The sequence below is a fragment of the Ranitomeya imitator genome, chromosome 4 (genome assembly GCF_032444005.1).
Source record: "Ranitomeya imitator isolate aRanImi1 chromosome 4, aRanImi1.pri, whole genome shotgun sequence".
NCBI lineage: Eukaryota > Metazoa > Chordata > Amphibia > Anura > Dendrobatidae > Ranitomeya > Ranitomeya imitator.
This window is the reverse complement of record NC_091285.1, coordinates 588,984,943-589,011,617: the sequence shown is the minus strand read 5'-3', so window position 1 is coordinate 589,011,617 and position 26,675 is coordinate 588,984,943. Positions and strand designations below refer to the sequence as shown.

The following is a 26,675-nucleotide window of genomic DNA, read 5'->3' as shown; positions in this document are numbered from 1 at the left end:
TTAGCAAACACTGCCATTTAGGAATCTCGTGACCTCAGCCATGGCGGTAGTAATACGTATTTTATAGCTGTTCTTCCGTGCGCCACATTCATTTGTTTGGCACTAATATTAGATGATGGTGATCCCTGCGACAGAACATAGGTGCTAATATACTGACAGTGCCGGAGAGGGGTCATTGCCACATTTACAAGCCATTTTATTTTACGACACAGTGAATCATAGGGTTAGTCTTGGGGAAATAATTGGACAAAGGATCAGAAAATTTGCAAAATATTTATAGTCTGTGCAGGCATAGGCTTACTATATGAACTCTCGTGACAAAAGGAATGTAATAACGCTGTTGTGGTGGTTTATCATAAGATTGGGGTAAGCGATTTACTCTCAGGGGACCCCCGCCATAAAAAAGAAGTATGATTGAAGAGATCCTATATTGGACACCTGGATGTTAATAGAAGTTCTAGATTGCGGAGAGCCTGGTTTTGGCACTGGAGGTGTTAAACCGGGCAGGTCCGATCCCATCTGTGAGCCATTAGCTGGCCTCCTAGTGAAGGCTCCTTTCACATGGTCGGTCCTGGCAGAACGCGCGGGGCGTAAAACTCAAGGTGTTGGAATTTGGCTTGGCCGTAGAATAAAGGGCTGTGTGCCGTGCAGAGCAAACGCTCGCTGTAGCTTTATGGAATATAAATTATCGGTGCAGCCAATGTGGCTTCAATTAGCCGCTCCCCTCTCCGCCCGCCGCTCGCCTTTCTTGTGCCTTCTGAAACAGAGGAGGATGTAGGAGTAGGTACCCAGGGAAATGAGAGATTTGCAGAGCTAATATCCAGGCAGAAGCTATTACCAGATGTTACATCAAATCCCGCTTTATCTTCCTTTGGCCGTGTTGGACGTGCGACAGGGTTCGTAGACCAGGTGCTGACATTCTTAGGGGCCCACTATGGAATTCGGATGGATTCATCTGGCTTCATGGTTGTTCATCGTGTCCCAAACATAACATCATACACATGAAGCCTCCATATTGTGAATCAGTACTAGAAGTGGAACCTACAGAGAGAAAAACTATAATGGAGGAATGTGCTCCCCTTCCCTCCTGGTTTTGACATAAAGGGGTATTCTCATGTCCATGATCTTATCCCAATATGTACTTGGTGTAAAAATAACAATATTAGCAAATACCTTCAATTAGAAATGTAGTATAGTTCTTCTGATAAGCTATATTGCTTATCCTATGTGCAGGGCATTGTAGTAGCTTAGGTATCCATGGTTACGTCCACTCATAGTGACAGTTAGTTAGTTGCTAGTGGTCGTAACCAATGCCCTATACATGAGGTAATCAGTAGAACTGTACTACATTTCTAATTGGAGGTATTTGATAAGATTATTATTATTACACCTGCTACATATTGACATAGGAGCTTGGAGATGGGAATACCCCTTTAAGCACTGACCAAAATACCACTATGTGAAAAACGACACTGCGCCTGTCCCAAGTGGGTCTTAGTGCCGAGTCTTTATCATTTTCACCGGCAGTGCTCTCCTATCGGGAGGATCCTACAGCGCTGTTCTTCCTAAGCATGAGTACCATACTTGGCAGTGTTCAGACCTGTCCTTCTGGGCGGATATTAGCTGAAACTCGCCATGCTGTATATTTTGTCGCTGTCCCCTTTTCGTTCCAAGCTCCCTAAATGTGCATTTTGACGCCAGGGTTCGCTCTCTGATTATGTGGGTCTGGTGTACCACTTCTTCCCCTACATAGTGGCACCCTGGCCACCCACCTTTCTGTAAAACGCTTTTGGAGTAAAGTTAGAAATGTACAGGGCGTGAAATTATTCATGCATCCGCTTCATTCTGAGGATCATTAGGGGCCTCGGCGGTCTGACCCCCTAAGAACAGAAGGGGACACCATGTCCAAAAGTATCTAATGCTCCAGATTATTACATCGCACGAAACACAGAATAAGGAAGCACAAAAATGCGAAATCAGTGTATTTCTTTCTGCATATCTCTGTATTGGTTGCTGCAAAGTCTCCTAAACAGAATATACAAGGAAATAATAATGTAGGAGGTAGTGCTATGGCGGTATAGGTGATGGATCCGCAATGTAGTTGATACCCTTTTTGCTGAAATGTAATGGAGCTAGTCATGACAAATCCAGAGTATAAGCCATATGCAAAGCAGGCAGGGAGTGCAGTGGGCGGTGTCAGTGCACTGTAGATGACTTTCAAGTGCACAGACACACCCCAGTGCACTTACAGCCTTCTTTGCATATGATTTTGACTCCAGGTATCTCATGACTCACACACTAGATCACCACACAAAAATATATATACATTTTATAGGAGTACAACCACCTATACAGCCATACCGCAACTTCCATATGTATAAACGTGCTGACCTCTTGCCTTTAACTAATACAATTCTGCCACCACTAGGGGGAGCTGTGTTAATATGGAGCTCAATGTATCCAGTATGCTCCCCCTAGTGGTGGCTCATCCACACGTTGGCCGTGCAGTGGCCTGATACGGGTGTGTGAGAAGCTAAATACTCATTCAGGTCAGTAAAGTAGAAAACGTGTAAAAGCAATGAGCAGCGTGCCTTGTCCTGGGTGTTTCTTGCTTGCTGTCTTCTGTAATGAACGCTATCATGGCCGTTTGTCTACATAACATGTCCTTCGCTCCAGCCCGGCCCCCTGCTGGCGGTCACCACTGTAGCAGCTCCGCGCAGCTCTGGCACCATTACATATTTACTTTGATTTATTCCAGACATTCCAGGGCTCCATGTATTATTTACTTGGGCTCTGCAGGAAAAACGATCAGTTTGAAATCAGTAACATCCCACAAAGCTCTGCCGCCAGCTCTCTTGATCAGAGTTTTCCATCTCAAACCTTTAAGATCTCGCCAGAGCTCTGAGATTCTTCTGAGTAACAGACAATCAAAGCGGTTTTCCATTATGTATAAATACAGTCATGTCAGAACCAAGAAATATCTGTTCTATTTCACACAATCAGTCAGGAAAATCTCTCCCATGTCATCTAGTAACAATTGGTAATGTCTACTCCCTGGTGACTACTATGACATACCTTGGTGGCCCAGGACCATCATCGTATGACATATGCTACCATTTGTGTACTTGATCTTAACAAGGATGTTCAGGTCAGCTGGGGACGGCATGCCACAAGAATACAGGCTAAGGATAAAAGTACAGATGGTGCTAAGGCTATCATGACTCAGAACGGACCATCTTGATAACCTCTAAGAAAAGACTTATCTCACTTAGGATAAGATCTTCAATGAAAAAGTAGTGGACAACCTCTTTAAAAAGGGCTGTCCCCTACCTATACAGCCCCTTTTTTGAATGAACCTAGAACCATTCCGGTGACGTCGGCGCCAGGTCTCTCAGGACATGTATGACATTGTGATGCCACGTGAACCCTGCAGCCAATCAGTGACTGCTATTGGCTGCTGCTCTGTCACTTCTTCCGCTTATTCGAGGTTGGTCCAAAGGCGTTAACCTCGTACAAGCGTAAGAAGAGATAGGTCTCTACCTGATGCTAACCCCGTTCAGATAACTTGTCCAGTGTCACACATGATGTGCCAGTGTCAAGGTCACCTTTGGTAGATCTGATCTTTGACCATCTGCGATCATCTGGTAAATGTTCATAATGCCGATGCAGTCGTTCGCGTTTTAGGCCATGTTGGCCCTTCCAATCATTCAGACTTGTCATGCAGTGAAGGACAGACAAGTGGCAGCTTTCTTTCACGGAATGATCTGTCATGGACTATTGACTATCAGATGAAAATTTCAAACTTGGACGATTTTATTCCTGATGTTGACCACATAGGAGTGTTGGTAGGGCCCCATACACATTAGACTCTCAGATGAGCCTGCCGACATTGGCGTATGGGGGCCTTTAGACAGAGAACAACTTTCGATTTTAACCATAGTGAAAATTTCTTCCATAGTGGTGTCAATTTTTGTCCTGTTCCTCTCACAGCCCAGATTTCATTGTTTGCTCGTTAACCTAGGAATGTCTGGTAATATACATTAGAATATTAGTTGGAGTGGTTTAATCTATTTCCACCACAATCTCCAATTATGATGGTCCTCATTCACTACCATGCTGCTGATGTATCCACAGGTGGCCCCGCACACTGGCCGGTATCACGTCCTACCAGCCCTGCCTACAGTATCCGTTCATGTCTGTCTCCGCCAATGGACAGGAGAAGAAAGCTTCACGCCGGTGTGATCGATCGGGACAGTGGGAGGAAGGAAACTACTCCAACTGCCTGTACAAGAACGATATCACCAGGGTGCTGTACACCTTTGTGTCTGTGAGTAGAGCAGGCCTGGAATGCTGGACGCACAAACTATATATTATGACATCACTACATCCCGTGTCGCCTTATGTTGGGACATTTCTATTTTTCATTCATATTGTTGTTGACGAGGGCCTGTCGCTTGCCATTAATATGTTGTTTTCTTACCTGTTGTTCTCCTGGATCTGTCATTATATAATCTGTATTCCTGCACCTCTCCATTCCTGAGATACAGCCCCCTCATCCCGGAGTATACTATCTAGTCATTTTAGCCAAGTGGGCGTGGTCAACAGCTCTTCCCTATAGGAGTCTTTTTGAGGACCGTGACCAGGTTGTTAATAAGACTAGATTTATATACAGAGAAGAAAGGGTTATATCTCAGAAACAGGCGCAAGAAGAAAGGGAACAGCAGGCAAAAAAACATACATATTTCAGATTTCTTAAAAACTCATGCATAACACTGACACTGTAAAATGCAAATAATCAGATTGAAAATGTGCTTAGTTTGCTCCACCCTTAGGGCTCGTTCACACATTGTGTTTTTGTTACATTTTTTTTTCTGTGTTTTTTTGTGCGGACAAAGCCGCAACCTTTTATAGTATAAAAACAATCCCATATATGAATAAATATGGGGAAAAAGAAGAGATCCAAAAATAATATTACAAAGTTATTTTTATTCCAAGATAAACATTAAAAACATACAATATAAAAAAGCAGAAATGCCGTAGGAGACGCTGAGCTAAAGCAGGAGGGAGAAAGTACGTAAAATGGGGTGGGAGGTTTATGGAGGGATAATGATGGAGATCCAAAAAGATACATACTCGTACAGTGACTCCCTACCATGCAGAGTAAACCCCAATATCCAAATTGCCACTCTATCGTGGTTAGAATGTAGCTCAGGTATAAACACTAAAACCTAATGTCCGAAGTATATGCTGACAAAGATCTTGGATGGATGCAGCAAAGGCCGCTAACACATTCCTAATAGCCAGACATCAGACATGAAGATATAGGTGTGATTAGAGATTATTACCTGAGAGTCAAAGCTGCCACTGGAGATGCCCAGGCGTCCCCTCACCCCGACGCGCGTTTTGCTGCCAGCTTCTTCCGGGAGTGAAACTGGCAGCGAAATGCATGAAAAACAGATAAATTGGGTGTGAAGTATGCATTGTTTTTCCTGCCAGCAGTCTTTGTTCATGTGGAAAAAAAACACTGCTAAAAAGCTCTGTGTGAACATACCATAAGGTATTGTTCGGACGTTGAGTTTTTGCTTGCAGAAATTTCTGAAAGGCTTCTCGATCTCTTGGCAGCAAAAATGCTGCCTAGAGATGCAGAAAAACCCCAAGCATTCTTAGTGTGTTTTTTCCTGTGCATTCAATGGATCAAAAACACACAAAGAATTCACATGCTGCAGATATAAACGCACAGAAAATCCTGGAAGGAAAAATACTGATCTTTAATGAGGAGACTTAAAGGCCTTGCATGCTCCACTGGGAAACTAAATATGCGAATTATTTCTTCAGAGAGGAAGAGGACATTATTATGTATTAAATCTCACTTTACTCTCCAGATGCCAATGAATGAATCTAACGTGCTGACGCTGGCTCACCAGCTGCGGATGTATACAGCAGAGGCCGCTAACTTCTCTGACCTGATGGATGTCATCTATGTGGCTCAGATGATGGAAAAATTTATTGGCCTAGTTGACCAAGTGAAAGATGTAAGTTGTATCACAGTTTCAAGGATTTCGAAGGTGTAGAAAATATTAAATATCAAGTTAGCTGAAAATGTTATTCTTTCTGCAGCTTGCAGATGTTATGTTGGAGATGGCCAGTAACATGATGATGGTGGACGACCATATCTTGTGGATGGCCCAGGTGGAGGACAAAGCTTGTAGCAGTATTGTCCAGACAGTGGAGAAGATTGCAGGGCTCACTCTGAGCAGTGACTCTCAGGACCTATCTGTGGTATGAGATTGGAATCCACAAACATTCATACGGTGGTGATTTATTATTTTCTTATTTATTTTATGTGCTTAATAATTTAATTCTCTGCTCTTCCACAGAGCACACGAAACATTGCCTTAGAGGCCTTCCTCATCATGCCCAACAGTTTTGTTGGTCTAGGTTGCACAGCCTTCCAAAGAAGAGATGGAGGAAGAGGTAATCACAAGGCAGATAGAGACCGGAAAGAACAAGAGGTCAACACACATACTGATCAGCGACTGAAGTTCCGCTGTACAACGGGGCAAACCAACATCTCCCTGGCAAACTTCCATGTCAAGGTACCTAAAACAAGTCTAATGTCTTCAGTCTACATTCCAAAACACAAAATTATTTTAGAAGTTAATCTAGAAATATTTTCCCAAGCCACTATGCAGGTCAGCAGGTCATTCAGTACACTGTATTTAACATCTGCCAAACATCAGTGGTTCATGTCTGGTGCGGGTGAATGGGGTGGCTCAGGAGATGCCGGCTGTTACACAGTAGGCATCTATCTACCTGTAAAAGCACCAGTTCATGATCGTGGCTTTTAAGGTGACTACCGATCAGAGAGTACTCCAATCTAATCTTCCTTTCTAACACACCCAAGCAACACAATCCCATCCTCCCCCTGCGACACAGTAGGGTGCTGTTATGGACCTGGTGGTTAGGAGCAACCGGAATGACCTGATGGTTAAACTAACACAGGACAAGCTCTGGGAAGTGGGAGCTCTGCTGACCGCAACCCCTAATCCTATCACACACACTAGAAATAGCCGTGGAGCGTACCTAACTCTACCTAGACGCCTCTTCACAGCCTAAGAGCTAACTAGCCCTAGAGATAGAAAATAAAGCTTTTCTTGCCTCAGAGAAATTCCCCAAAGAAAAAGGCAGCCCCCCACATATATTGACTGTGAGTTAAGATGAAAGTCACAAACACAGGAATGAAACAAGTTTCAGCAAAGGGAGGCCAGACTTACTAAACAGGCTGAGGATAGGAAAGGTATATTTGCGGTCAGCACAAAAAACTACAAAAAGACCACGCAGAGTGTGCAAAAAGACCTTGGAACCGACTCACGGTGCGGAGGTGCCACTCTGCATCCCAGAGCTTCCAGCTAGCAAGGCAAAATCATGATAGCAAGCTGGACAAGAAAACAATGAACAAATAATTAACTAGCAGGGACTTAGCTTCTGCTGGAGTAGACAGGTCACCAGAAAGATCCAAGAGCAAACTGAACCAGGACAAGAACATTGACAGCTGGCATGGAGTAACGATCTGAGTGGAGTTAAATAGAGCAGCCAGCCAAAGAATAAACTACGTCACCTGTGGAAGGAACCTCAGAAGCAGCAGCTCCACTCACAGCCACCAGAGGGAGTCCATGGACAGAACTCGCCGAAGTACCATTCATGACCACAGGAGGGAGTTCGATAACAGAATTCACAACAGTACCCCCCCCCCCCTTGAGGAGGGGTCATTGAACCCTCACCAGAGCCCCCAGGCCGATTAGGACGAGCCAAATGAAAGGCACGAACTAGATCGGCAGCATGAACATCAGAGGCAAAAACCCAGGAATTATCTTCCTGACCATAACCCTTCCACTTGACCAGGTACTGGAGTTTCCGTCTCGAAATACGAGAATCCAAAATCTTCTCCACCACATACTCCAACTCCCCCTCGACCAACACCGGGGCAGGAGGATCAACGGAGGGAACCTGTTATGATTAGGTAATTCAGAACCACAATGGACCTTGAAGTTCAGAGCACACAAAGTGACCTGACAATAACCAAAAGACATAGGACGAGCTCTGAGAAGTGGGAACTCTGCTGACCGCAATCCCTAATCCTATCCAACCACACTAGAAGCAGCCGTGGATAGCGCCTAACGCTCCCTATGCAACTAGGCACAGCCTGAGAAACTAGCTAGGCCTAAGATAGAAAAATAAGCCTACCTTGCCTCAGAGAAATACCCCAAAGGAAAAGGCAGCCCCCCACATATAATGACTGTGAGTAGAGATGAAAATACAAACGCAGAGATGAAATAGATTTAGCAAAGTGAGGCCCAACTTACTGAACAGACCGAAGATAGGAAGATAACTTTGCGGTCAACACAAAACCCTACAAACAACCACGCAGAGGGGCAAAAAGACCCTCCGCACCGACTTACGGTACGGAGGTGCTTCCTCTGCGTCCCAGAGCTTCCAGCAAGCAAGAAAACCAATTAAGCAAGCTGGACAGAAAAAATAGCAAACAAAAATAACACAAGCAAAACTTAGCTTATGCAGAGCAGACAGGCCACAGGAACGATCCAGGAGGAAGCAAGACCAATACTAGAACATTGACTGGAGGCCAGGAGCAAAGCACTAGGTGGAGTTAAATAGAGCAGCACCTAACGACTTCACCACATCACCTGAGGAAGGAAACTCAGAAGCCGCAGTACCACTCACATCTACCAACGGAAGCTCATAGACAGAATCAGCCGAAGTACCACTTGTGACCACAGGAGGGAGCTCTGCCACAGAATTCACAACAGGAACCATAGGCGCCACGTATCTCCGCAATAACGACCTATGGAACACATTATGGATGGCAAAAGAAGCTGGAAGGGCCAAACGAAATGACACAGGATTGAGAACTTCAGAAATCTTATACGGACCAATGAAACGGGGCTTAAACTTAGGAGAGGAAACCTTCATAGGAACATAACGAGACGACAACCAAACCAAATCCCCAACACGAAGTCGGGGACCAACACAGCGCCGGCGGTTAGCGAAACTTTGAGCCTTCTCCTGGGACAATGTCAAATTGTCCACCACATGAGTCCAAATCTGCTGCAACCTGTCCACCACAGTATCCACACCAGGACAGTCCGAAGGCTCAACCTGCCCTGAAGAGAAACGAGGATGAAAACCAGAATTACAGAAAAACGGCGAAACCAAAGTAGCCGAGCTGGCCCGATTATTAAGGGCGAACTCAGCCAAAGGCAAGAAGGACACCCAATCATCCTGATCAGCAGAAACAAAGCATCTCAGATATGTTTCCAAAGTCTGATTAGTTCGTTCGCTTTGGCCATTTGTCTGAGGATGGAAAGCCGAAGAAAAAGACAAATCAATGCCCATCTTAGCACAAAAGGACCGCCAAAACCTCAAAACAAACTGGGAACCTCTGTCCGAGACGATGTTCTCCGGAATGCCCTGCAAACGAACCACATGCTGGAAAAACAATGGCACCAAATTAGAGGAGGAAGGCAATTTAGACAAGGGTACCAAATGGACCATCTTAGAGAAGCGATCACAAACCACCCAAATGACCGACATCCTTTGAGAGACAGGGAGATCTGAAATAAAATCCATGGAAATATGCGTCCAAGGCCTCTTCGGGACCGGCAAGGGCAAAAGCAACCCACTGGCACGAGAACAGCAGGGCTTAGCCCGAGCACAAGTCCCACAGGACTGCACAAAAGAACGCACATCCCGTGACAAAGAAGGCCACCAAAAGGATCTAGCCACCAAATCTCTGGTACCAAAGATTCCAGGATGACCAGCCAACACCGAACAATGAACCTCAGAGATAACTCTACTAGTCCATCTATCAGGGACAAACAGTTTCTCCACTGGACAACGGTCAGGTCTATCAGCCTGAAACTTCTGCAGCACCCGCCGCAAATCAGGGGAGATGGCAGACAAAATTACCCCCTCTTTGAGAATACCCGCCGGCTCAGGAACACCCGGAGAGTCAGGCACAAAACTCCTTGACAGGGCATCAGCCTTCACATTCTTAGAGCTCGTAAGGTACGAAACCACAAAATCAAAACGGGAGAAAAACAGCGACCATCGAGCCTGTCTAGGATTCAACCGTTTGGCAGACTCGAGATAAGTCAAATTCTTGTGATCCGTCAAAACCACCACGCGATGCTTGGCTCCTTCAAGCCAATGTCGCCACTCCTCGAATGCCCACTTCATGGCCAACAACTCACGATTGCCAACATCATAATTGCGCTCAGCAGGCGAGAACTTTCTAGAAAAGAAGGCACATGGTTTCATCACTGAGCCATCAGAACTTCTTTGCAACAAAACAGCCCCTGCTCCAATCTCAGAAGCATCAACCTCGACCTGAAACGGGAGCGAAACATCTGGCTGGCACAACACAGGGGCAGAAGAAAAACGACGCTTCAACTCCTGAAAAGCCTCTACAGCCGCAGAGGACCAATTGACCACATCAGCACCTTTCTTGGTCAAATCAGTCAACGGTTTAGCAACACTAGAAAAATTAGCGATGAAGCGACGGTAAAAATTAGCAAAGCCCAGGAACTTCTGCAGGCTCTTCACAGATGTCGGCTCAGTCCAATCATAAATGGCCTGAACTTTAACAGGGTCCATCTCGATAGTAGAAGGGGAAAAAATGAAACCCAAAAATGAAACCTTCTGAACTCCAAAGAGACACTTTGACCCCTTCACAAACAAGGAATTCGCACGAAGGACCTGGAACACCATTCTGACCTGCTTTACATGAGGCTCCCAATCATCCGAAAAGACCAAAATATCATCCAAATATACAATCATGAATCTATCCAGGTACTCTCGGAAGATGTCATGCATAAAGGACTGAAATACAGATGGAGCATTAGAAAGCCCGAATGGCATAACCAGGTACTCAAAATGGCCCTCGGGCGTATTAAATGCTGTTTTCCATTCATCGCCCTGTTTAATACGCACAAGATTATACGCCCCTCGAAGATCTATCTTGGTGAACCAACTAGCCCCCTTAATCCGAGCAGAGAAATCAGACAGCAGCGGCAAAGGGTACTGAAATTTGTCTGTGATCTTATTAAGAAGGCGGTAATCAATACAAGGTCTCAAAGAACCATCCTTCTTGACCACAAAAAAGAACCCTGCTCCCAACGGAGATGACGACGGGCAAATATGACCTTTCTCCAAGGATTCCTTTATATAACTCCGCATAGCGGCGTGCTCTGGCACAGATAAATTGAACAGTCGGCCCTTAGGAAACTTACTACCAGGAATCAAATTAATAGCACAATCGCAATCCCTATGAGGAGGTAGGGCACTGGATTTGGGCTCATCAAATACATCCCGGTAATCCGACAAAAATTCAGGGACTTCAGAAGGAGTGGAAGGCGAAATTGACAGCAATGGAACATCACCATGTACCCCTTGACAACCCCAGCTGGACACAGACATAGATTTCCAATCCAATACTGGATTATGGACCTGTAGCCATGGCAACCCCAAAACGACCACATCATGCAGATTATGCAACACCAAAAAGCGAATATCCTCCTGATGTGCAGGAGCCATGCACATGGTCAATTGAGTCCAGTACTGAGGCTTATTCTTGGCCAAAGGCGTAGCATCAATTCCTCTCAATGGAATAGGATACTGCAAGGGCTCCAAGAAAAAACCACAGCGCCTGGCAAACTCCAAGTCCATCAAATTCAGGGCAGCGCCCGAATCCACAAATGCCATAACAGAATAGGACGACAAAGAGCAAATCAGAGTAACGGACAAAAGAAATTTAGACTGTACCGTACCAATGGTGGCAGACCTAGCGAACCGCTTAGTGCGCTTAGGACAATCGGAGATAGCATGAGTGGAATCACCACAGTAAAAACACAGCCCATTCCGACGTCTGTGTTCTTGCCGTTCAGCTCTGGTCAAAGTCCTACCACATTGCATAGGCTCAGGCCTATGCTCAGAGAATACCGCCAAATGGTGCACAGCTTTGCGCTCCCGCAAGCGCCGATCGATCTGAATGGCCAAGGACATAGACTCATTCAGACCAGCAGGCGTGGGAAATCCCACCATGACATCCTTAAGGGTTTCAGAAAGACCCATTCTGAAAATTGCCGCCAGGGCACACTCATTCCACTGAGTAAGCACAGACCACTTTCTAAACTTCTGACAATATACCTCCGCTTCATCCTGACCCTGACACAAAGCCAGCAAGATTTTCTCTGCCTGATCCACTGAATTTGGTTCATCATAAAGCAATCCAAGCGCCAGAAAAAACGCATCTACATCATGCAATGCAGGATCTCCTGGCGCAAGGGAAAATGCCCAGTCTTGAGGGTCACCACGCAACAAAGAAATAATGATTTTTACTTATTAAACGGGGTCACCAGAGGAGCGGGGTTTCAAAGCAAGAAACAGTTTACAATTATTTTTGAAATTTAGGAACTTAGATCTATCCCCAGAAAACAAATCAGGAATTGGAATTCTAGGCTCTAACATCGGATTCTGAACCACAAAATCTTGAATGTTTTGTACCCTTGCAGTGAGATGATCCACACAAGAGTACAGACCTTGAATGTCCATATCTACACCTGTGTCCTGAACCACCCAGAGGTTAAGGGAAAAAGAAAGATAAAACACACTGCAGAGAAAAAAAATGGTCTCAGAACTTCTCTTATCCCTCTATTGAGATGCATTAATACTTTGGGCCAGCTGTACTGTTATGGACCTGGTGGTTAGGAGCACCCGGAATGACCTGATGGTTAAACTAACACAGGACAAGCTCTGGGAAGTGGGAGCTCTGCTGACCGCAACCCCTAATCCTATCACACACACTAGAAATAGCCGTGGAGCATAGTTAACTCTACCTAGACGCCTCTTCACAGCCTAAGAGCTAACTAGCCCTAGAGATAGAAAATAAAGCTTTCCTTGCCTCAGAGAAATTCCCCAAAGGAAAAGGCAGCCCCCCACATATATTGACTGTGAGTTAAGATGAAAGTCACAAACACAGGAATGAAACAAGTTTCAGCAAAGGGAGGCCAGACTTACTAAACAGGCTGAGGATAGGAAAGGTATCTTTGCGGTCAGCACAAAAAACTACAAAAAGACCACGCAGAGTGTGCAAAAAGACCTTGGAACCGACTCACGGTGCGGAGGTGCCACTCTGCATCCCAGAGCTTCCAGCTAGCAAGGCAAAATCATGATAGCAAGCTAGACAAGAAAACAATGAACAAATAATTAACTAGCAGGGACTTAGCTTCTGCTGGAGTAGACAGGTCACCAGAAAGATCCAAGAGCGAACTGAACCAGTACAAGAACATTGACAGCTGGCATGGAGTAACGATCTGAGTGGAGTTAAATAGAGCAGCCAGCCAAAGAATAAACTACGTCACCTGTGGAAGGAACCTCAGAAGCAGCAGCTCCACTCACAGCCACCAGAGGGAGTCCATGGACAGAACTCGCCGAAGTACCATTCATGACCACAGGAGGGAGTTCGATAACAGAATTCACAACAGGGTGCCTTCTGAAGGCCGCCGTAGCTGCCATTTCAGTACTCCTGGCTAGGTTTCATTGAAAACTGTGATTTTAGCTATATAATGCAATTCCTGTACAGTATTGCAGTTTATATTACAAGTGATCAGACCAAATCCCCAAAGGTAAAGAAAAGTAAAAAAAAAAAATATTACAAAAAAAAATGTAACCACTTCCCTGTTTTAAAAAACGGAGACATACCAAAATTTGAAGAAAAAAAAACATTTTCGGTATCACTGCCTCTGTAAAAGTCTGATCGATTAAAATATGAAAGCAGCTTAAATCTGTTCAGTCTCTTTACTTCCTTGTTGCTGGAGGTGCATGCAGCCCACCTTGAGTGAAGGTGTGGTCAGTTTCATTCTGCCACTTTCATTGTTCTGAAGTCTACACTGTTATCACTATACTTGTGTTTAGAGAAAGCAGTGCATTTGAACAAGCACATGGCTCTGAAAAGTGAGAGCCGCGATTAGGAGAACAGCTCTGGAAACTGCCAATGCTGTGGGTCAGGGATTATGCAGGACTAATAGGAGCAGCTCAGTCAGGAGCTGAGGAGGAATTTACCAGTGGGCTGGAGAGAGCGGACTGGGATCTTAAGATAAATATATCTACTGCGTATACTTGGATGCAATTCACTGTAAAAAAGACATGAAAAAAACACTGTGCCAACACTGTGTCACAACACAAATGCCCAACAGGATACAGCAAGCCACCATGATAAACGAGGGGGCAGCACAGGTGCAAAATATTAATGAAACAACCAAACCCTTCATTCATTGGCGGGTGGTTGTCTTGTATTTAGAGATGGGCGAACCTGAACAGGAGAGTTTGGCACCCGTACTGAACACCTACTGTTCGGGCACGGACACCGAACACGGACTTCACCAGGAAGTCCATGTTACTGTTTGGGTTCTGCCCCACGAACATCGGGTGTTTATCGCGTCGACATGTGCGTCGAGAGTCTGCAGTTCTCTTGGTGAAGTTGTTGGCCACACATCTACTCGCTAACCCATATGTTATATAGCAGACAACCTGATGCATAAGAGCAGTTTCCATCACTGATTGTCACTGCTTTCATTCTCTCCCTCCAGAACAGTCTTGCCTTGGCCTCCGTCCATCTACCTCAAAGCCTCTTTGCTTTGTCCTCCTCTCAAACCTGCAAACTTCAAGTCCTGGCCTTCAGGAATGGGAAGCTGTTTAGTATTGTAGGGAACTCATCACGGTGGGCAGAAGATGGGAAGAAACGAAGCATCTCGACACCGGTCATATACGTCGGAACTCGTAAGTAAACGCCAGTGAATTTATAACAAAATCAGAAAATGGATTGGAGCTCTAGGTATTTGGGGCTCGAACATTTAAATCAATTGTGTGTAAATTACAAGAACAGAAGTGTAGAAGGAGGAGGACATTCTGGTTTGAGTTGTAATAATATTTACAGATGTCCAAAAATTATACACTCACCCATTCAAGTCTATGGGTTTGCGGAAAACATCAGACTGCACTCAAATGACAGTCCGATTTCCACGGATTCACAGAATGGAGACATTTTACACAATGCTGACACTCGGATCAAACTCTGATCAGATCTTGATCAGAGTGTCATTACCAAAATCGGGTGAGAGAAATCTACGCTCATGTGATCAAGCCCTAAATCAGTGATTCAGGTAGTGTATGAATCCAAGCAGTGCCACTCTCCTGGCTGCTAACAGAGTGGCATGTGACTAGGTCCGTACATCAGCGGCCTCCATAGAATAACAGCGCATACAGCACTACACATGCGCCAATTTCTAATGTCAACTGCGATATTACAGAAGTAGTCAGAGATATCTGAAATAATTGCTGAGGACCTTCTAGTGCCTGACCCCTCATGTTCAGGATATCCCTATCTCACGTGAAGCCGGACTGGCACTGTGCGGGCAGCAGAGCGGTAGGAGAGCAGCTTGGCATGCAGCCAGTCCGGATAACATTACTCTATATACTAACATTTGGAGGGATAACCTCAGAAAACCAATGCTTGACTCTCATACTTTCTTATTTTGCAGGTGGTTGTGGCATTACCAACCTCACAGAGCCGGTCACGGTTACTCTCCGGCACCTGGTGAAGGGATCGGACCCTCTTCCAGCACAGTGGAACTTCAAAGCCTTGGAAGGATACGGAGGCTGGAGTTCAGAGGGCTGCCAGCTACTGTCCGAGGAGCCGAATATCACCAGCATGCAGTGCCTGCAGCTCAGCAATTTTGCTGTCCTGACGGTAAGGTCATGTGATCCATTTCTTTTTGTATCTGCTAAGATATGGTACCTTTATCTGATACACAATGTTGTGCGTTGAGGTCAGTAATAATTCTACAAGGAGTGTTCCTGTCTCTAAAAATTTAAAGGGAATCTGTCACCAGGTTTTTGCTACACCATCAATTAGCAGTATGATTCCAGCAGTGGGTCACTTACTGGGCTGATTGCTGCAGTTTTTATAAAATCACTGTTTAATCTGCTACAGATCTACCAGTCCCAAGATAAATGACGAGCTCTGTGCCACACTCACACCAGTGATAGGCAGCTTTTTGTGCACACTGTGCATAGGCAGAAAGCTGTCAATAAGAGATGGAGGCCTTTAAACCACAATAATGTTATGAGGCCTGTGTAGAAAATTACTGTGAATATGGAGCTGTTAGCCAACACCAGTGTCTTTTTTTGCATTAAGAAAAAGCATTTATTTCACAAGTAATGCTCACCTGGTTAAAGGGGTTGTCCGGTATTAGTTAAAAGGGTCTTGTTTTTTTCTGATATAGCTCCACTCTTGTCTAATGGCTGTGTCTGGTATTGCAGCACAACCACAATTAAGCGATTGAGGCTGAGCTGCAGAATCCAGGCCATGAATACGGAATGAGGTAGATGCTTTCTTCTAATACCGGACCCCATTTTATTTAGATCTTGACAGTTTTACTGACACATAATAGCAGCTACTTTATATGTCCATGAATATGTATTTCTTGGCAGGAACTGAACACTTTCCCATCACCAACTCAGCATGGCACCGACATCCTCCACCAAGTCATCTACTGCACGGCCGTACTTCTACTCTGCCTGTTCACCACCATTATCACGTACATTGTAAACCACAGGTTGGTGAGGTCTATGGGAAGTGCTCTTATTAGTAACATTATGATCAGACAATGACGTGACTTTTTTGTGCGTTCTCAGCTCCATCCAGATCTCCCGGAAAGGTTGGCACATGCTGCTCAATCTCTGCTTCCACATTGCAATGACATCAGCTGTGTTTGCCGGAGGAATTACTCTTACCGGATACCTCGTCGTGTGCCAAGCTGTAAGTGCCCTTCAGGGAATTAAACATGCACGTCCCTTATAAACCTCACAAACCAAACAAATGAAGATACCCGATTGTGGCATGTCTTTCATGTTCACATAAAACAAATTGTATGTCATGTGCATTTTGGCTGGTCCAAAAATTAACCTGTATAATGTACAGATCATTTTAAGGCATCACTATTTCAAAGAGTTTATCTAGGATTAGCAAAACGTGGCTTATTCCAAAAAACCTCCTCCAACCCCCACCCTCACCCCAGAAAAGTTTGTCCGAGGGGCTTCGTCCGGTGGGGGACAGAAGTAGAAGTGTCATTTTATTTGTTAAACAGTCTGCTCGAAAGCTGTTTTTCCAATCTGTGTGAACATCCCCTACTTAGAACTTTCCATGAATCCCATAAAAGATTCCGTACTAAAGTCTATTATTAGAGGTCACGCAAGACAGCTCTCCTGCAATCAAGATCCATATGTTCCTTCTCAGGTCAGCATCATTCTGCACTATTCTTCCTTGTCTACTCTTCTTTGGATGGGCCTTAAAGCTAGAGTTATCTACAAGGAGTTGACCCACAAACCTCAACCCCAGCAGGAAGGAGAAGTGACACAGCCTCCACATAGGCCGATGCTCAGGTACTCTAAGGGGGGAAATGTTTTACTATTATTATTATTATTATTATTTATTGTTATAGCGCCATTTGTTCCATGGCGCTTTACATGTGAGGAGGGGTATACATAATGAAAACAAGTACAATAATCTTAAACAATACAAGTCATAACTGGTACAGGAGGAATGAGGACCCTGCCCGCGAAGGCTCACAATCTACAAGGGATGGGTGAGAATACAGTAGGTGAGGGTAGAGATGGTCATGCAGCGGTTTGGTCGATCGGTGGTAACTAAAGGGGTTGTCTACTGCTTATACAACTTCTTCTCAATTACTATATTCCACCATGTGAAAAAAAAAAACAGCTTGTACTCGCCTTCGGTCCTGGTGTCATTCCAGCGATGTTGGAGCCGGGCTTCCTGGGGCTTGCTTGACATTGTTATGTCGTATGAGCCCTGCTGCCAGTCATTGGCCGCTAATGGTCAGCTTCACTCTCACTTCCTTTGAATGAAACAGACATCCGGAAGAAGTGAGAACTGCTGCTGCTCTCTGATGCTTCATGTTCAGTTACATCCGAAGGAAGTCAGAGTGAAGCGGACCATTAGCTGCCACTGATTAGCTGCAGGACTCACTTACCATAACGTCACATGATTCCCGGGAGACTCAGCGTCGACATCAGTGGAACAGCACCAGAGGTGAGAACAGGCAGTTTTCTATTTTACATGAGAGAATATAGCAATTGAGAAGAGGTTGTCCGAGCAGTGGACAACCTCTTTAATGAGTCCAGAGTACTCGATGATCATTATTTTTTTTCTTTAGCCTCTGTAATAATATATATATATGTATATAGAAGAATGTCATGTGTTCATATACCTCTCCCTGTATCTGTCACAACCCTCCAATAAAAAAAAACTTACCATATTTTCCGGCGTATAAGACGACTTTTTAACCCCTAAAAATTGTCCCAAAAGTCGGGGGTCGTCTTATACGCCGGGTACGGGTGCACGGAGCGATCCTGGATGGTTTCTAGGGTCTGAAGGAGAGGAGACTCTCCTGCAGGCCCTGGGATCCATATTCATGTAAAAATAAAGAATAAAAATAAAAAATATGGATATACTCACCCTTCCGACAGACCCTGGCTCTCAGCGGTGCAAGCGTCTGCCTCCGTTCCTAAGAATACAGTGAGTGAAGGACCCTCGATGACGTCACGGTCACTGCATTCTTAGAAACGGAGGCAGACGCTAGCAGCGCTGAGAGGCAGAGTCCGTTGGAGGGGTGAGTATATCCATATTTTTTATTCTTTATTTTTTACATGAATATGGATCCCAGGGCCTAAAGGAGAGTCTCTTCTCCTCCAGACCCTGGGAACCACACGCCGTATAAGATGACTGGGCGTATAAGATGACCCCCGTCTTATACGGCGGGTATATCCCAAATTCCATATTTTATATGGAAAAGCTGGGGGTCGTCTTATACGCCCAGTCGTCTTATACACCAGAAAATACGGTATATCCCTAAAATGACTGCTTTTTTCACATGGGAGCATAAGGTCGATAAATGGCCAATGGACAGTATCAGGTAAACAGTAACTTTTTGAGAATTATTTTTTTACATCTCACACAAAACATCTAGTGATATGTCAGGTCTAAAGACAAGTTAAGAAAGGATATTTATACATTTGTCTGCAAAGTCAGTCATTTTCAACCTTTGGATGAACCTCCTGAAGTATTCTTATAATGATCCCATCTCTACTGTCTGCTGACATCTTTTGCTTAGAAACATCTTTCGTCTTCTACTCATGTACTCATGAGTACTTCTACTCATGGTAAAACCCAACATCTATCCCATCCTTCCTATAAATGTGTCATCTCTTGCCGTTGCTGTATTCTGGAGAACCTCCTAACCAGGTTTCAGGGACAGCAGAACCCTAATGTGACACAATGATGTTGTCCGATCACATTATGACCCTATACAAATGATGGGTTAGAAGTCTGAGACGTATCTTGCTATTTAGGCAGATAATGCATACATTGCTTATAGGCTCCTATTGCAGCACACGTTTTTGTTCCATTCGGCCAAAAAAGTATAATGGCTGATACCAGTCACGTGAGGCCAAAAGGAAAGGCCTTTAAATAAATCTGACATCTAAATGTATGTACATATTGACCCTAAATGTTGTTTTCTAGGTTCTACTTGATCGCTGGTGGGATCCCACTAATTATATGCGGCATCACTGCTGCTGTGAACATCAACAATTACAGGGAGAACAGTCCTTAGTAAGTGTCCTGCATGGGAAATCTATGCCCCATACTGGCGGGATGCAGTTGCACATTAACTTGTGTGTCTTTTTTCTCAGCTGCTGTTTGGTGTGGAGGCCAAGTCTCGGAGCTTTCTATGTACCTGCGGGTTTCATCCTGCTCATCACATGGATATATCTTCTTTGTGCTGGGATATATTTAAGGCTTCAGCCTAAGGAGCAAAAGGATCTTGCAGAGGCCAATGATGTACAGCACACACATGGTGGGATAAATCATCTTCTGAGTGATTCCACTTCCATATCTGTGACCCTTAATTCAGCGGCCCCACCGGATGTAGACACCGTGTATTCCTTACAAGTGCAGTTCTGGTCTCTAGTGATTGTCCATATATTGTATATTGTCCTCTGGATTTTTGGAGCCTTTGCTGTATCGCAAGAATGGTATCTAAATGTTGTCTTTAGTTATCTCTATGGGGTGACAGCAGTTGCCCTAGGGCTGTTCATCTTTATTCACCACTGTGTGCGACGTCAAGATGTCCAGCGCTCTTTGTTTTCATGCTGCCATTTGTACACAGACTCATTACCAATCCAAGCATATGTGCACACCAGCTCCCCTGTAGATGACTCCCCACAGGTGTATATCGGGTGCAACCCTGAAGTGGACCACTCAGTTAAGTCTACATCATCCCCAAGCAACAGTATTAACTCTACTACTGGGCCTTGTAAAATCACCAATCTACAGGTGGCTCAAAGCCAGGCAGAAATCTGCCCACCTAAACCACCTAGCTGTGAAGAGAGCGAGCCAACCAACAATAAATTTGTGACTGCTCCAAGTCGGTATATGAACAATTTGCATGGTCGTAGGAACCATAAAAGCAGAACTAAGCAGTATCGGGAAGGAAAACACCACAGGTTAAAGGTGCTACGAGGACCTTCTTCTGAGCTGCCTTCCAGCGAAAGTGGCAGTGTCCACAATAGCCACTCTGAAAGCTATCATAGCAAGAACAGCCCTTTGAACAATGGCAGGGGGGTGACAGCTAGGGAGCCAGAGGGTGCACTTACCCACTCTGAAGGAAGTGACAGCAGTGGGCAGCAGGCACAGGACTTTGCTAGAGCGCAGAGAAAAAGTGCCAGTCGGGACAATCTAAAACAAGCAAACAGCATGGAAAGGGAGACCAAGCGTAGATCCTACCCTCTTAACACAGGCAACCAGAATGGGGTCCTAAAGGGCAGCAAGTATGACATCAACCTTGCACCTGCGGAGAGCACTACAGTCATGAAGACGGGTCTCTGGAAGAGTGAAACTACTGTGTAGTTTGTGAGTTGCCAAAAAAGCATGTGCCATACATGTCATAGATCAAAATGACCGAGATGCCATCACGTGCTAGGAAAATGGTCTCTCCCCAGCCACGTGTTGGGATCACAGATTGGTTGGTGCAATCACCTTGGACCTGACCAACGTGAACGCCAAGAATTTATGTGCCAAAGTGTTTATGTATGTGTAATAGCAGAGATCACAGTGGCTTATGGTAATGTACGCACATCGGTTGGAGGATTGTGCCAACGTGTTGTACAGAGGATTTACATTATCTCGTTTTGAAAGCCGTACAAGAAAAGTTGAAGAATCAAGGAACTATTTGGATTCATTTACAATGTTTCAGACCTTGGAAAATACTTGCGGTTTGTGAATTCCTGTAGGGATCTCGTTGACATACACATAGCTCAAGGTCAACACGCAAGAGGAGTCAAGTCAGTGGCCAGATTATCACATTACTGGTCAGCCAAGTGCCTTCTAAGCTTCTTGTGTTTTCCTCAATTAGCACTTTCTAAGCAATCTCTCCTTCCAAGCATCCTTTGGATGGTGCACTTATACAGAACACCTTTCACGCTTTTATTTCGCACCTTCATGTAGATTTCTCCCATCCTCCTGAGCCATTTTTATCCTGACTTGCTAAATGTTTTATATTCTTGCCACGTGCCTTAACGTAGCCTTTTAAAGGAATTTGGAGCACATTACATTCTCAGATTTAATAAAAGGAATCTTCACGATCTAATACCTTGGTACAATCAATCACGGTGACCAAATATTGCTGCCTTTGACCATATTGGTGCTTAAGAAGCATTTTCATTGTTTTTTTTTTACTTATTTGTATCATACAAAATCGATAACATCCCCACAGACATTCACGAAATTCACTTCTGCATGTTATTTGTGTAAACGTTTTTTTTGTTGTTTTTGTTGTCTTTTTTTTAAATGTGTTATATCAGAGGGAAACATTTATTTTTCAAATATAGAATTATATTGTATATTGTATAGACAGATCAGGATCACTTTTTTGAGACCTGTGTAAATTTACATATCAGTATTAAACCTCGTCTCTGTGAATGAAATGCAAGCTTTAATCATGAAACAAAAAATTGTATCTGTATGTAATGTTATGGAAAAGATTCCAGATGTGATCGAGTCGTACGGAGGCCGGAGAAATCGAGAATTAGTGAGGCAGCACATGGTGCAGTGGTTATGACATGCCTTCACAACAGGAGCTTTGGTTCCCGGGCATGTCTGTTTTACAGTTATTTGTATTCTCCATAAAATAATAATTCTGGAGAATCTTCCCTTAAAATTCTACATTGTGCCGTCCCTCATTTATTCCTCTTGGAAACACATGAATTAATTAATAACTGTGCATTAGCCCTCCCCTTATCTATAGGTCGTGTTTCTGCCTAATCTGATGTTGTCAGCACTGACTAGACAGCGTTAGGGGGCGTAGGGTCATAGCCCCACTGAAAATGGCAATGCTAACACCCGGTTGTTATTCTACATAGGATTGCAGACATGGTGGGATTGCCATTAGACCCATTTTAAAAATGTACCAAAGATGTTTTCGTCATAAAGGAAAACCAAAAATTGTCTTGCAAATAGACTCTCTTACCTAAATCCTCAAAATAGTCACTAGGCACTAGTTCTGTAGTTATGTTTCGCAGGATTAAATGGTTAATCCCATTAGTGTACGGCATCCGATGATCGTCTCATGCGAGAGCATTGGGTGCGATATGCTAATGACCCTCGGCTCCTGCTCTGCTATGAGCGGGAGCCGAGTGTCAGCGCTCTGCGCTCCGATCCTCTCGCATGACAGAATCGCAGCACAGGTGCAGAGGAGACAGAGAAAGTAATTTCTCCATCTCCTCTGCTGGCGGCGTTGGCAGGAATTGCACTGCACTCAGGTGATATCCGAGTGAAGTGTGATGTTTCACACGCACCCATAGACTTATATGGGTGCGTGCAATCCAATCGCATCATGCTGTGATTCTTTTCTCATGATGAATCGTCATGAGTAAATAATTGCAGATATGAGCTGAAACATTGGGGCGAGTGCAATCCGATTTTTTTATCGGATTGCACCGCAAATGGGAGCGAGCCCTTATTCTGAAGTCGTCTATTGAGCAGAACACAGCTTTCCAGCCTCCTCACTGTCTGGTGTCTGGCAGGGCAGGCTCTACTCCTTGAGTGACAGTTCTTATGAATTGTAGAAGTTTGATATTAGTAGAACTATAAAGCCCAGCACAAGTTCTATTATAACAGCTATCAGTGGTTTGTTGTGGAGTAACACATGTAGCGACAACAGGGCATTTGAGCAAACGCTCAGCTCAGGGCAGTGAGAGCTGTGATTGGGAGATCTGCTCTGAAAGCAGCTGATGGTGAGAGCTGGTGATTTTGCTAGATTTATAACAGCAGCTTGTCAGGAGCTGAGAGGGAAGGGGGTAGGAATTGAGCATGTAAATGCTACATAGCAATTAATGGGCTGGACAAATGTGGCTGGGATATTAGGAGTTAAACTCTCTCCAGAAATGTAGCTCCGCACTGTCGGCAAATGTCTGGGCAGGTACTCATGGCCGAGCCCTATTGAAACCAGCTGTACACCATGAAAGATAAAAGCTCTCAATACAGGAGAATAAGAGGATTGAAAAAGTAAATGAATTGCATACTTGCTTATTTTCATGCTGCGTAGCTAACTAAAGCAACTAAATAACTTGAGAGTACCCATTTAGAGTACAGTAAAACATAGTCTCCTGAATAGCATGCTTTTCATCAAATATATTGGAAACTATGTATCGTATTCCAATAGCTTTGTATGTTTTACATATGATATTGGATTATAATTAAAAGCAACCTGTCACCATGTTTTTCCCATATAAAGTATGTCCAGCACCTTATGTGACAGCATTCTAGAATACTGTGTATAAGTCCCTAATGCTCTCTCCATGAAAAAAAACAAAAGCTTTCATTATACTCATCTAAGTGGAGATCCAGTCCGAAGGGCGTCGCTGTTCTTCATCCGGCGCCTCCTCTTGCTTCGTGTGAATGATGCGTTCTTCATCATCCACACAGTGTCCTCGGTGTTGCACTCCTGCGCAGGCGCCCTTCTCTCTGCCCTTCTGAGGGCAGAGCAAAGTATTGTAGTGCGCATGCGCCGGTGCTCTTTTGGCCTTTCACCACGCAGGCGCATTACAATACTTTCTCCTGCCCTTGGCAGGGTACGAAGAAGGGCGCCTGCGCAGGAGTGCAATGCCAAGGGCACAGTGTGGATGACGTAGAACGTAAGAAGAGAGGAGGTGCCGGATCAAGAACAAAGGACCGGACCGCCCTGTAGGTGAGTATAATAACTATTTATTTAACAATTTTTTGTTTTATGGAAAGTGCATTGGGGACATATATACATTATTCTAGAATGCTGTCACTTCAGGCCCTACTTTATTGGGAGAAACCTAGTGTCAGGTTCCATATAATGCGGCAGGGTGGAAGGGCCTAAATCTATTGGTAATGCAAGTCCAGTATAAAAATATGGGTGAAAAAAGCAGCAGTCTGAATCTCCCAAATTCTGCAGCACTTTCTAGACATTTCAGGTGGCACATAACCATTTAAGACCACGTTCACTCAATACTCAATGTGTGCACATAGCTTATAGCGGTCACACACCTATTTCTTACATCCTATCATACAAAACAATGTTCAGCTAGGCCATGCCAACCTAGGGAGCAGAAACAAGCTGAGGTCAGACACCTCTGGCAGCAGATTCTCTCTTTTGAGAACAAAAGGATTGGGCATATTAAAATCCATCTGCTCAATCCTTCTTTCCCCTGACATCAGCCAGTGATGGGGGAGAATTAGTGCTCAGATTTTGTTACTCAGGATTTCATTGCCGATGTGCCATTTTTCTGGAAGCCCAAGCAAAACAATTTGGTATTGAAATTGAAATAACAAATATTTGCTGTTTAGCAATCAAGGGGCGGCTATTGGTTTATTAAGGCAAGGCATTGTTCACATTACCACATTCTTTAAAAAAACAATTTGGGAGGAAACGGGTCCAACAAATTCTGACAATGATATTACATTCAGATGCTGGAGAGTTTGCCCCTGAGTGTGAGCAGTGATCTTCCACGGATACTTATGGGTGTATGGATCAGTCACATTCTATATGGTTGTTTTCATGTCTCCTAATAGAAAAAAAAACAGTATTTTGTACCAAAGAAATTATGTCCAAAGTATGTTTTTGTATTCTGTGAATTCACCAAATATTTTTTTAATTGTATTAAACATTGCAAAATATAGAGTTATGTCTTCTACAAAATGTGGCATCTAGTATTTCTTTCTACACTTATGCATCATTGTACGAGGAATAGTGATCGCAGTTTATAGGGTTTGCTATCTAAGGGGTAACTTCTCCCTGTGGAGAGTGACATGCCTAGCCTGGCACGCTGTGTAAATTAAATATGCAAATTGTCTCTTCAGAGAGGAAGAGGACTAGAACTCTAGCGCCACCTATAGGAAGTAGCAATCCTAAAAGTCAATTTCGACCCTTTAATGAGCTTTGCCATGTGTCTTAGGGTACTTTCACACTAGCGTTTTTTGTAAATCCGTCACAATGCGTCGTTTTGCAGAAAAAACGCATCCTGCAAAAGTGCTTGCAGGATGCGTTTTTCCCCCATAGACTTCTATTGGCGACGCATTTGCGACGGATTTGCACACTTCGCATCCGTCTTGCGACGAATGCGTCGTGCTTTGGCGGACCGTCGGGAAAAAAAAACCCTACATGTAACGTTTTTTTTCTCCCGACGGAACTCCGCCCCCACCTCCCCGCACCTTACAATGGGGCAGCGGATGCGCCGGAAAAATGCATCCGCTGCACCCATTGTGCAAAGCGTTAAACGCTAGCGTCGGAATCTCTCCCCGACGCATTGCGACGGGGAGATTCCGACGCTAGTGTGAAAGAAGCCTTAGGATATAAAAAGTCATATGGCAAGGCTCACAAAAGACTCCACAGTGACTTTTAGGATCGCTACTTCCTATAGATGGTGCTAGAGTTCAAGTCCTCTTCTCTGAAGAGACAATTTGGGTATTTAAGGTATGTTACGGAGTTCACAGGAACCAGATTTAAATAGGTAAATACGTGTGATGAAACAATCTGATATATTCGGCATCACAGCAGAGATCCACCTAAAGGCCTCATTGAGATGTCACTTATTTTGGAGTACAAGAAAAAAAGCACAAGTTTCATCAGTGATTTTCATCAGAGTTTCATCAGTGCTGTCAGATTTTTTTCCCGAACCCATATACTTGCATTGACGATGTTTGATCAGACACTCCCATCAATATCGGACATATCTCCACGATTTTGTATGGACTACTTGATCCAAAGAAAAAAATCTGATATGTGAGACGCCTCATAGATTGTCATAGGTATGAGTGCTATCCATTGAGAAAATGGATGGCACACGTATGTGAAAAATTGACGTGTGAATGAGCCCTAGAGTCGGACCATGTGGGCCCAAGAGATGGCAAGTTGTTAACATCCCTGTTCCATCACTAGATAACATAACCAAATCTCTGCGGTAGCACAGAAAACATCATTCTCAGCCTTACACCATCT

The 26,675-nt window shown here is 44.3% G+C and overlaps 1 protein-coding gene across 1 annotated transcript in view; it reads left to right on the top strand.

The window, feature by feature from the left end:
- ADGRA2 (adhesion G protein-coupled receptor A2) overlaps positions 1 to 25,356 on the top strand; it is a 261,166-nt gene extending 235,810 nt beyond the window's left edge. The window contains exons 9-19 of the mRNA XM_069766496.1: positions 4,135 to 4,327; positions 5,883 to 6,032; positions 6,118 to 6,279; positions 6,378 to 6,596; positions 14,664 to 14,853; positions 15,615 to 15,823; positions 16,567 to 16,691; positions 16,771 to 16,894; positions 17,372 to 17,517; positions 19,676 to 19,765; positions 19,846 to 25,356. Coding sequence (XP_069622597.1) covers positions 4,135 to 4,327; positions 5,883 to 6,032; positions 6,118 to 6,279; positions 6,378 to 6,596; positions 14,664 to 14,853; positions 15,615 to 15,823; positions 16,567 to 16,691; positions 16,771 to 16,894; positions 17,372 to 17,517; positions 19,676 to 19,765; positions 19,846 to 21,061 — 2,824 coding nt within the window. The 3' untranslated portion in view covers positions 21,062 to 25,356. The remainder of the gene's footprint in view (positions 1 to 4,134; positions 4,328 to 5,882; positions 6,033 to 6,117; positions 6,280 to 6,377; positions 6,597 to 14,663; positions 14,854 to 15,614; positions 15,824 to 16,566; positions 16,692 to 16,770; positions 16,895 to 17,371; positions 17,518 to 19,675; positions 19,766 to 19,845) is intronic.
- Positions 25,357 to 26,675: the final 1,319 nt, after the last annotated feature.